At 48.6% G+C, this 12,635-nt stretch overlaps 1 protein-coding gene across 1 annotated transcript in view; it reads right to left on the reverse strand.

Annotated features, from left to right (window-relative positions):
* The window catches only part of ZDHHC14 (zDHHC palmitoyltransferase 14), a 254,045-nt gene that overhangs the window by 11,554 nt on the left and 229,856 nt on the right, over positions 1 to 12,635 (reverse strand). Inside the window, exon 8 of the mRNA XM_012759590.3 lies at positions 11,646 to 11,748. Coding sequence (XP_012615044.1) covers positions 11,646 to 11,748 — 103 coding nt within the window. The remainder of the gene's footprint in view (positions 1 to 11,645; positions 11,749 to 12,635) is intronic.

A 12,635-nucleotide genomic window follows, 5' to 3' on the forward strand; every position in this document is an offset into this window, starting at 1 on the left:
TCTGAGGCTACTTTCCTGTATGTTGAAAACCATTTTTACCATATCATGGTTTTTTTCTTTTTTTTTTTTTTTTGAGACAGAGTGTCGCTCTGTTGCCTGGGCTAGAGTGCTGTTGTGTCAGCCTAGCTCATAGCAGCCTCAAACTCCTGGGCTCAAGCGATCCTTCTGTCTCAGCCTCCCAAGTAGCTGGGACTACAGGCATGCACCACCATGTCTGGCTAGTTTTTTTAATATATTTTTAGTTGGCCAATTAATTTGTTTCTATTTTTAGTAGAGACGGGGGTCTCGCTCTTGCTCAGGCTGGTTTCAAACTCCTGACCTTGAGCGATCTGCCCGCCTCGGCCTCCCAGAGTGCTAGGATTACAGGTGTCAGCCACCACACTCGGCCCATTTTTACTGCATCATTTTAAAAACACAGGGACCTGTACACCCATGTTCATAGCAGCATTATTCACAGTAAGTCTAAAGGTGACAGCAGCCCGAGTGTCCCCTGCTGGGTGAATGGGCAGACAAATGTGCCACCTGCACACACGGAGGGTTCTTGAGCCTTAGGAGGGAAGGGAAGTCTGACACACGCCGCAGTAGGGGCGGCCCTCGAGGACGCCACGCCAAATAAAACAAGCCAGCCACAGAAAGACAAATACTGTGTGATTCCACTGATACATGAGAGCCCCAGAGCAGCCGAGTGGCGTAGAGAGAAAGTCGACCGGGGGGTGCCGGGGCTGGGCGTGGGGGGGGGGTTCAGTGTTTCATGGGTGTGCAGTTTCTGCTGGGGAAGGGGAAGGAGCCCTGGAGAAGGACGGTGTGGTGGTTGCAAAACAACAGGAATATGACTTGATACCACTGAGGTGTGCACTTAAAAATGGCTAAAATGGTAAATTTTATGTCTATTTTACCACAGAAAGAAAAGAAAATATAGGGGTAGCAGAAGCCCTGGACAGTCTGACCGAACTGTTCTGTAAAAGCCTAGAAATGGTAAATTATCAGCTTTAAGAACCATCCATTGAGCTTCTGTGGTTTGATCATGCCAACATTTGAGGAGACAGTTCCTTTTCTTCTAAGTGTTCTTAAGCCATGTTACATATATCTTGTGCCTTTTGTTTGACTGGAATCCTGGGGCAAAGACAGTAGCATAAGACATTTCCAGCGTATGGGATGGGGAGCCCTGATATCTCTGCACACCCTCTCCCTGGACCACGGGCGAGTGTCAGAACAGCTGGGACAGACTTCAGAGGCCGTGGAAGTGCCACACCTGCGCCGGCGCAGTCCCTCCTTAGTGAGGTTCAGAGGCAGCGTTTCTGTGGGAAGGAGGAGGACCAGGATGGATAACAGGTGAGCGTATCGTGCCTCTGCGTTCAAGCAGCAGGCTGGGCGCTCCCTCCATTTCTTCAGAAGTTCTTGGAACAAGCATGTGTTCCCTCTTTACAAAAGAAGGCCCTGGTGCTGAGCTGGGGCGGGGGCTTGCTCAACAGCTTACAGACGAAAGCAAGGGATGGAGCCAGGATTCGAAGCTGGGATAAACCTCTTTCCACTGTTGCACATCGGACGCACGGCAGGCGCTTAAAAGAACGTTACTTGGCTTATTGTCCCCTCCTCTTTTTCAGAATGCTAGAGTTCCTAAAGAACCACACACCAACGGCCGTGTGACTGAGGCACTGCAGCCTCTTCCGGACCAGCGGCACACCCAGGCCTGCCGCCACACACCTGCCGTCCAGGGAAACCGGCGGCAGAACCGGCCTTAAGGGGAGGGAGAGAGTTCGCCTGCAAATCCCTGGGCGTTTATTTCATCTGCTCCAAGCCGCATGGGTTCCTTTCTAAACCACAGGTGGTGGGCCATGCCCTACGCCGGCCCCAGGCCTAGAGGAGAACTTTGAGGGGCAGCAGCCCCTAAGGAATTTGCAGATGTTAGAAATTCAAAGACCTTGGTTCCAGGCCAGAGTAAAGCTCATAGTGGAGCTTTAAGGAGGGGAAGCAAATCTCAGTGAAGATCACCACTTTTCTATCACTTCATCCCCATCACTGGAACCCCAAAACCCCAGGAGCTGGGGGGCAAAGGCCATTAAAAAGTGCTTGGAAGGGGCTGACTGTTGAGCATTAACAACCCTTTAAACTGTTGGGCGGGGGACCACGCAGCTGCAGGGAGTTTCCGCCCTGGGCGCAGGCCCTTTCTGCGGGGTGGTGCTGAGCAAGGGGCTGTCAGGCCGCAGACAGCCAAGGTCTGTGCAGGTTGTCACGCACGCCGATGCTGTCAGCTTATTCGAGACGTGGCTCAGCCTCGCCAGGGCAGCGGCGGGGAAAGAGCAGCCTTGCTGATTAAACATCCGTCTTCTGGAGACGATGCCAGGGTGTGGATAGACCGTGCTTGCAGAGGATGCGTCACGAACATCGCCGTGCGTATTCTCGCTGGCAGAGACACCGCGCTGCTGCAGCTGGGGGCCCCCAGCCCGCGCCACAGCCCAGCCTCCCGGGTGACGGCGGGCGTCTCGCTTCCCGCCCTCCCCTCTGGAGCCTTCACTCATTCTAGTACTTTCTGTCCACACAACATCCCCAGCTCCAAGGAACAAGGAAATTACAAATTAGATTTGCTCGTCTCTGTTGACCTGAACAAAGCCTTTTTTATTGAAAACTAATTGGCAAATTCTATTTTGGGGATCTGCCTGATTACTTCTGACTGGCTCCTAAGGTCTCACAGAAAAATATGGTGGAGAATAGAGCAGGAAGAGATGTTCAAGGTCACAGGAGAGGAGCCTGAGGGGAGCCGTGGGCTCTCCTCATCCCACAGCCTCTTTGTCTTTCGTCTCTTGCTCCCCCTCCTTGTCCTCCTTGTCCAATATTCCACTTGGCACCTCCATCGGTTGCCCCTTTCCTCTTCCCTGATCACCTGCCTCCCCCCTAAGCCCGGCAAAGAGCTTGTGGGCACCCATGAGAACCTTCTCAGGTACAGTGGTCACCAACAGCGGTCTGTTGAGTTTCCAAGAGCTTGTGCTGGCAGGACGGGCTGCTTGTATCATAGCCTGTGGCTTGAAAATAGTTTGCCACATTCGGACCGATTTCCGTTTAGAAGGCCAGTCCATTTGGGGCACGCCAGGACCATGGTCTGCCCTGCAGGGTGCTGCCCATGGCAACCTCCTGTGGGCTCATGGAGGCGCTGGCGTGGGAGACCACAGGACTCTTGCATATTCAATGCTGTGACTTTTCCCGATGGAATTTATGATTCTCATAAAATGCTCATAACTTTGCCTGTTTTAAACATCCCCTTCTTAGAAAAAACTCAGATATAAAATGATTCAGGGATGTCTGCTATTTAAGAAAAAGAGAGAGTATTTCCTCATTTTTCCACACTGCCAAAATTCCAAGAAGGATGGGCTGATGACCTTCATAGTCAGGGTCCCTGTTTGAGCATCTCCCGGGGGGAAATGGCCAATACTCTCAGGGTTACTGTGGATATGAGCCATGAAATGTATGCTTAACATCTCTTCTTTTTTTTTTTGTTTTTAGCCTTTGCTACTAATTCTCATTTGCCCATTTCTTGTTGATTTTTCTACTTAGCTTTCTTGCTGTCTGGCCTTGCCGACTGTCTTCTCCTCTTTCCATCTTTTCTTTTCATTGATTTTCCTCTCATTTCTCCTTCCCCCTCCCCCATGTTCTCTTTCTGCTTCTCTTCCTACTTCTCTCTTTTCTCTCACTTTGATCCTTTTTTAACTCCACCACCCTCCTTCCTGGCTTTCCATCTGAGGACTCTTTTATCTTCCACCGGCAGAGGGAGCCATCACCGCTCGCTTTTTCTCTTACAATTTGGAGGCTGTGCGTTTATTCCAGCAGACACCAGGAAGCCACTGGGTACCTTTGAATCGACTTAACCGGTTATGTAACCTTAAGGAAACAGAGTGCAGCACTCAGATATCTGACAGTGACAGTCCCTCTCCTATGAACAGCAAATTGAGAAACGCATGTTTTCATTCCAAAACAACCCTTTAAAAGTTCATATTTATCAAATATTAGGTCGAATCGTGTAAAATGGCCACTTTTTAAGGTAAAAGACTGGTGAAATGCTGAATACTAATGGAATAAAAGCTTGATCTCTGGTAAGAGGGTCGATGAAAAAAGACCTTTCTGCTGGCAGCATAAAAACGCCGCTGTCTGGAGTGCTGGAGCTTTGGCCATAGTTGCAATAAGTCACCGCGACGGCTGATTTACTGCCCGACGTTAGTACTATCATACGCATTAGTACTTACTGTTACAATTTAAAAACGCCATACAGATTGTTTACTTTTTGTCTCTGCAGATTTTCACATGAAACGGCTCATGCTGGAATACATTTTATTTTACCCTAGCTAATTTTTGTCTGAAAAAAACCTAGTGTACAGATGCTGCTAAAAGCAGAGCTGAGAGTCTTCTAGATGGTTTGTATACAAATTAGGAATGAATGAAATTATTTCTCTTGCTCCCATTCTGTCAAAAGTATTAGAGCTGTGCACTGCTCATTCCTGCTTGTCCGTGAAGCCCAGTTCTGGGGCCTTGTGAAAGCTCATTTACAGTCACAAAAAACAGCACAAGCTTCTAAAGTCCACCTAGAATGTACATGCAGCTTGGGAGGAAAGTTTCTTTGCATTCTTTTTTTTTTTTGAGATAGAGTCTCACTCTGTTGCCCGTGCTAGAGTGCAGTGGCATCAGCCTAGCTCACAGCAACCTCAATCTCCTGGGCTCAAGCGATCCTCCTGCCTCAGCCTCCCGAGTAGCTGGGACTACAGGCATGTGCCACCATGCTCGGCTAATTTTTTTATTTGGCCAATTAATCTGTTTCTATTTTTAGTAGAGACGGGGTCTCCCTCTTGCTCAGGCTGGTTTCAAACTCCTGACCTTGAGCGATCTGCCCGCCTCGGCCTCCCAGAGTGCTAGGATTACAGGCATGAGCCACCGCGCCGGCCTCTTTGCATTCTTTTAACATTATCACTTAAGCTTCAGTTATTTTTCCCGACTCTATTTGATTTTTCAGATTATGTATGAAGAGTTCTTCTGCAATACTAGTTTAATAAATCATGCAACTGCTGGTTTAGTCTTGTTTTGGTACTGGATTAAGGGGGATTTAAAATATTAGATTAAGTAAATATAGTAAATGATATTCTAAAAAATAATTCCAACAACTACGTACCATGTTACTATCTTTGTATTTCGCATGTGATCCCAAAGGATCTTTGGAGCTATAAGTGCTAGATATGAACTCTGACCCGAGTGCTACACAGAAATTAAATTATTTGACAATCAAATGAGATATGCACACCAAAGAGCCGACCCTAAGTAGATGTCGTGACTGTGCATACACACACTGACACAGACAGAACCTCAACGTTAGGTTATAATAAAAGCCAATAATGAGGAAACTGGAAACAACGAAAATGTGATCCTCAGTTAGCACGGGGTTATTTGCACACACTCCCAGTGTGGCTCTCAGAATTTCATAAGAGCTCCGATGGTAAAAGCTTGTATTTGGGGTCAAATGCATCATTTTATTGCTTTAGATGTCACCTTGTTACTTCTCTAACATTTTTTTCCTTGAGAATTTATAGTAGAGAGAAGATCTTGTAGGCACTAAATAACCACCCCCACCCCAGCTTGAGTGAGATGACAAGCCAACAATGAATTCTCCTATTTTTGAGATAATGACTAAGACCTCAGTGGGTACTTTGATGAGCTTTCTATCAATATTTATCTAAATTTTTTGAACTGTAATATCAGGGTGCTTATCTAAGACTTATAATTATAAAGCCTTTATATCTAATTTCTAAAACAATGCGTATTTCCCTAGGAGCACTTGCTCTATTATTCAGAAAAGACGTTTTCTGATCTGAACATTGGTCTTGAAATAAAATGATAGGCAAAAATTTGACCAAAGATACCTAGGGCCTCTTTTCTCTCCAGGCTTTCTTTCCTTTGCAAATGAACATGCTGAGTCTGGTGCTAAATATAAATGTCTCCACATGTCTCGGATTCCATGGCTAATTCAGTATTTATAGTTGGTAGAGCGAATAGCTAAAAGGTGTATCTGGAGCATACGGCAACACTGGCTGCAACATGTCCCCTAATCCTAGAGACAAAGCTTCTACTCCCAGGAATGATGGATAACTACATTGAATACGTTGGAGTACATGAAACGGGCCAAAATACAGGAGGCAAAAGATATTAAGTAGTGCACAACAGACAATGCAAGATTGCAATCCCTGAGAGAAGGAAAACTCATAAGGTGAGCCCCATGTTCCACCCATTCTTTTCTTGGGGAAAATTTCCAAACTGTGGCATAGAGCTGGAGTCTGAGCAAACCACAGTACTGCTGCTCAGTGGAGAAAACAGAGATCGGAGTGTGACAAAGCTAAAGTGGCTGGGACTGTAGGGCAGGACATTAGAGAAGAGAGGATGCTGTGCAGAGAGGGGGGACCACAATTCTATAGTCACAGCTGTCGGGTGGAGTGCACCAAGTTCACGTTCTGCTTAGTGCCAGCCCTACTTGCGCATAACTGTGTCCTCTTCCCAAGGTCCAGGTAGCCTGGTACTTAGAGCACAGAAGCCCATAAAGAGCAACTGAAACAATAGCAAGGCCCATTCTCTAGGTGCTCAGATGGCTTGTAGATGTACAGTAGACTCGGACATTATCTGGCACGGTGATACTGGCCCTTTGACAAGACGCAGTGGGCTGGATTTGCACTGGGACCCTAAAGGTCCAGGTCCAGCCCTTCCCGCTATGCTGAAACCCTCTGTCCAACATCACTGGGAGGTGCTCCCCTGCCCTCCTCGCCTTGTGTCCCTGGGGTGGCGACGCCTGTCTGCCACGAGCTCTGGGTGCCCAGAATTCCCCTCTTGGATCGAGTGAGACCCAAATCCTCGGCCCACCCTCTGGTCCTGGTTCAGACTTGTGGGACCGCATAGAGCACTCCTCATCCTCTCCTGAGGACGTTCTCACATGCGTGGGGCGCTCTGCCAGTGGGCAGCAGCCTTGGGCCCAAAAGGATTTCTCCCAGCTGCAAGCAGAGCGTCAACCGGGTCTCTCAGAGCGAAGGCAGCGTGCGTGGTAGAAGGGGCACGGGACTCCAAGTCAGTTAGTCTTTTAAATTTATCTGTCTGTGAGCAACTTCCTGTCTAATTGGTAATGATTTCTGTGCAATCCTAAGTGTGCTTGGGAATTCTTATGAAGTGAGAAAAAGCCCAACCTACAAATCATTTCTAAACTGTCATAAAATTTTCATAAGTGCTAAATTTAACAATTAATGAAGTTGACATATTCATGTGTCTCATAGACATTAAACATTTATTAATTTTGATTTTGCAGTTTTCTTTTCATGTTTTAAAGCTTATAATTTTTTTTCTAGGTCTTAAAATGTTTGATAGTCCCTCCTGGCCAAGCACACAGGCGCTTGCCTGCAGCGCACAACGGACAGAGCGCCGTGACCTCGGCCTCTTGGCCCACAGATTGGTTTGATCCAACCAAGGCCCTTAATTCATGAAGCCGTGTTGTCAGGTCACTGCACCAGAGAAAAACTCCTTCCCTCCAGTTCCTGGTTCCACATCCAGGGTAGAGCTTTTTGCAGATGAGGCAAGACTGGAGGATGGAAAGGACAGGGAAAGAAGACAGGAAGAAGCAAGTGTTTCTTAAGAACCTGCCACGAGCGAGCCCCTCCGAGGGGAGTTTGCACACACGTGCACACACGTTGGCCCAGGGCAGGGCCAACCCTGTGTTATATATATTTATTTTATTTTATTTTTCTCTGCACAAACTCTTTTTCTCCCAGCTGTGTTATAAACTTGTGATGGGAAGAGGAAACAGACAGGATCTCAGTCAGTTCTAACCACAGCCCAGGGAGGGGAATGTCATGATCTCTTTCATTTTACAGTTTAGGAATTTAAGGCTTTTGGGATTAAGGGATCTTAATACAGACCCAAGATCATGCAGCCCAAAGCGTCAGAGCCTGTGAGTGCCAGCCCAGGGGCTCTGCTCCCTGCCATTCCCACTGCTGTGAGTACTTAAATCTCTCTATGTGCAAAGCCTGTGCTTCGGTTATCTGCCAGGATTATCCTATTCAATTGTCCTCACTAGGGTCCAATTGGACCAAGAAACTCGCTTCAACTTGGTGGGGGCACAGCTGGCAGAGGTGGGTAGAGAGAAAGATATATAATAAATGCTGATTTCAAAAAATAATCTTCCAGCATGTGAGATGAGCTCAGATTAGTATCTCAGATGAAAAACATAGCAAGTCTTATAATTTCTTTTTAAATGCCAGAGTGACTGATAGTTCTAGAATAACTGATAAAATTAATTCACACCTCCATTATTTCAAAGTGAATTTCTACCAACCACATCATTTCTTCATCAACACAGGGAAGCAAACCTTCCCTGAGCTTTCCATCCAGTTCCCCACCAGGCAGCCACCCACCACCCTCAGGTATCCGTGGGCACCCCAATTCAACCTGCCTATATCAGCTCCTCCCTAACTTGCCCCTCCCCTGAGTTTCCCAGTGGTGAGGGGTCTGATCATCCCGGCTCCCCTGCTGGGCTCTCCATGAAGACTTAATCCTCAAATCGCCTCTTCCTGCACCTCCTCTGCCACCAGGCCTCCTGCCAGGGCTTCTTCTGTCCTCCTTGCCTCCCTCTCTGCCCCACACGGCGCCCCAGGCCCCCTCCACCACTGCCAGCCTCGTCCACTCCAGATGAAAGTGTGATGGCATCACTCCCTGAATTGGGCTCTGCAGCGGCTCCCTGCCGTTTGCAGAACTAAGTCCAAGCCGGTTATACGGCGCCCAAGGCCTTTTGTGCATTTCCCATCCTGCCTTAGCTCCTTGGAATCCCAGCTTTGCAACCCATGCTCTCCTAACACTGTCGTCCCTGCTCCCTGCAAACGCCAAGCAGTTTCACCCCATATGTGTCTACGATTCTGCATCTGCTCCCCTTGCAGCACCCTTCCCACCTTTGGGTGGTGAATTCATTGCAACTTATCTTTTAATATTTAGCTCAGATGTTACCTCCTCCAGAAAACTTTGTTTGAAACCCAGTTCACTTTTTGGCCCCCTCCCTATCTTACCCCACCATCTTGCAAATCCTAGCACATTCTGTTGAAATCCTCCATATACTCGTTTCTCTGAATAGATCAAGTGTTAGTTGAGCCAAACTGACTTCAGGTTTTTGTTTTTTAAGAGACAGCAGAGTCTTGCTCTGTTGTCCAGGCTGGAGTGTAAGTGCAGTGGGGCGATCATAGCTCACTGCAGCCTCGAACGAGAGTTCTGGAGAGCCTTCCACCTCAGCCTCCAGAGTAGCAGGGACTACAGAAGCATGGCACCACTATGCCCGGCTAAGTTTAAAAATTTTTTTTTGTAGAGACAGGGTTCTCACTATGTTGCCCAGGCTGGAGTGCAGTGGTACGATTATACCAATGCTTTGGCCCCTTCCTGGGATTCTGATTTAATTGGACTCAGCTATCAGTGCTGACTCTAAGGAGCGTCCCAAGCCAAGAAAACCGGATTGTAGTAAGTTATCTCCGCAGCTCCCAGACAATAAGGGCCAGGTCTGAAGAGGATCATCTGACACCAACTTGAGGGCTTTTAACACGGAAACACAACATGCAGTGGAAAGCACTCAGGCCTTCACTCTCTAGCTGTGTGACTCTGAGCAAGTTACTGAATATTTTACAGTCTCAGTTTCATTCTTCATAAAATGAGGCTATCTTGCAGGTTGTCGTAGAGATTACGTGAGATGATCCTTGCCACGACGGGATCAGTATCAGCAACACTCTGCCAAGTGTAACAAGTGACAAACCTCAGCAGAGACCCACTTGACCACACAGTATGCTCCACACCAAATAAACTTGGTTCCATTCTTAGAATGGCTTGCAATTCACCTTGTTGATCCTGGCTAAGTCAACATTCACGGATTTGTGTATTCGTTGTCACGTCTGTCTAATTGGGGATTGGAACACAAGAACTGTTTTATTGACTGTGAGCTCTAACAATGTCCAGAAAAATGAAATAAATAAGTAAAAAGGAGGATGACAGATTGCTTGGCACTTTGCTGAACCAATCGCTCTTAGTGATGACACAGCTTTCCGAGGAGCAGAGGGTGGACAAATGCCCTGGGTGGCTGTCACTCCATCAGAGACCGGAAAACCTGCCGGGCTGTGGGTCCCTTTTAGCCAGGCACTGCTGGTCACGATGTGCTGGCTCATTCTGGGGTAGTCTTGGTTAGGATGTCTGGTACAGGCAGCCTACCCAAGTCAAAGGAAGGGAATGTTCCAAATGCCCCTAAGAATTAGTTTTATTGTTAGACTCGAAATATTTTAGCTTGTTTTTTACACGTGTTGACAATTTCTAGAAATTGCAGGGTATGTACATTTCTCTTGGCCCCAATATTACTCAAAGAGGGAGAAAGCAAAGCAACAGTGCGGGATACATAACCTGCTGCAATTCTCTTTGCCAGAGCCTCTGGGTCTCTCGGCTGGGGCAGTTGCAAGTGGCTCCTAGAATGTTTAAAAAATGCAAAATGCCAACGTTTCCCCTTTAGGACTGACTCCAAGTACTTCTTTATTCTCACTAGCGTCTTTGGTTACTTCTCTTTCCCTCTGCTTTCACAAACTACTCATTTTCTATCTAACTTTTTCAGTGTTTATGTTTTCCTCCTTTCATCTATTTTTATAATAAAACAATATTGATGCGAGACAGATGAGACAATGCCAACAAATTAGCTAACTTAGATGAAATGGATAAATTCCTAGAAAGACACATACTACTTAAACTGACCCAAGAAGAAATAGAAAAATCTGACTAGATCTATATAATAAGTAGACAGTGAATTTGCAATGAAAAACTACCCACAAAGAAAGCTCTAGGCTTTACTGGTGAGTTCTTCCAAATCTTTAAAGAAGAATTAACACCAGTTCTTCACAAGCCTTCACAAGGCAGACGGGGAAGAGGCAGTTTTTAACTCACTCTGTGAAGCCAGCAGGCGTCACCTCCAATACCAACACAAGACAAAGCCTTCCCGAGAAAACTGCAGACAATATCGCTCATGAATGCAGAGGAAAAAGTCCTCAACAAAATACCAGCAAACTTAATCCAGCAACATATAAAAAGGATTATGCACCATGACCAAGTGGGGTTTATCCCACAAATGCAAGAAATATGGGACAGACAAGAAAGCAATGCACAATCCTGCAGGAGCAGTGTGGCGTGAAGGCCAGACGGTGGCACGTTCCCCCCCCCCCAGTCCCCTCCCCAATCCCGTGTCAAGTGCTGGCTTCCCAGCCTCGGGTCTGTGGGCCGGGGCGGGTGGGCTGAGGGTCACAGTGTGTACCTTCTTCTGGGAGGAGGCGGCGGCTCTCCCCCGCGTGGGGACTGAGTGTCTCTGCCCTCCCAAACTACAGCGGAGCTGCAAAGATCAGAGCTCACACACGGCTCAGAGCTGGCAGGGGCTGCGGCCACTTCAGCCAAGAGATTTCATGTGCGAACGTCTGTCCCCTACGCAACTCGGAACAAGCAGACCAGACCCGCTGGCCATCACCCTTCCTTCAACATCCCGCTCCCCCTCCGAGCCCTTCAGTCCCACTCCTGCCATTGCCTGCCGGACAGCGGACAGCAAGCGGGAGGGAAGGTGGCGCGGCGGCTCCTACCATGTCGCTCTGTGACTGCGTGGCCCCGTACATGGTGATGCCGTTGGAAGGCGCTGCCGGCTGCGGGGTGTCGGGCTGGATGTACCCTCTTCTGTCAATGAGGCTGCAGAGGAGACACACACAGGGGCAGGGTGAATAAAATCCAAAGGCGCTGGATACCGCGTCCGTCTGCGTGTCGGGCTCCTTCCCGCCCTCCATGCCACCCCGTACAGGCACCTTGCCACCCGAGAACGGCTCAGACCCCGGCACCTCCCGCCTTGGCCACCACTGACCGCGGGGGCCTCCTTGCTGGTCAACCTCCACCCACCGCCATCGGTCCCCAGCGTTCCTCTCCAGCCTTAAACCCGCTCTTCTTGTTACATTCACTCAGCAGGCGTGTCCAGAGTGCTGTCTACACAGCACAGCCCACCCACTGCACCTGCTTTGCCACTTCTGTATTTGTTCAGGCTGTTTTCTTCCCCACTCAACGTCTCTCTTCCTTCCACTCTGCTGTCCATTCGTCAAGGCCAGGTTCAAAAGCGCCACGGCCCCTGCTCTCATCTAGTGGCCTCTTGCCTCGTTCTCCCCTCCCTGCGTTCCCTGCACCCTCCGGAGTATCATGGTGGGTCTACACAGCGTCGTCTTTGTCTAGCAGCCCCCAAGTTCCCAAGGGCAGGGTCTCCCTCTCCCCCCACAGCACCTGGCTCTCGCCTGGCCCACAGAGACAGGGATAGAGGCCCACAGAGACAGGAATAGAGGCCCACAGAGACAGAGATAGAGGCCCACAGAGACAGAGATAGAGGCCCACAGAGACAGGGATAGAGGCCCACAGAGACAGGGATAGAGGCCCACAGAGACAGGGATAGAGGCCCACAGAGACAGAGATAGAGGCCCACAGAGACAGGGATAGAGGCCCACAGAGACAGAGATAGAGGCCCACAGAGACAGGGATAGAGGCCCACAGAGACAGGGATAGAGGCCCACAGAGACAGGGATAGAGGCCCACAGAGA

This window comes from Microcebus murinus, chromosome 5 (assembly GCF_040939455.1).
Source record: "Microcebus murinus isolate Inina chromosome 5, M.murinus_Inina_mat1.0, whole genome shotgun sequence".
Taxonomy (NCBI): Eukaryota; Metazoa; Chordata; class Mammalia; order Primates; family Cheirogaleidae; genus Microcebus; species Microcebus murinus.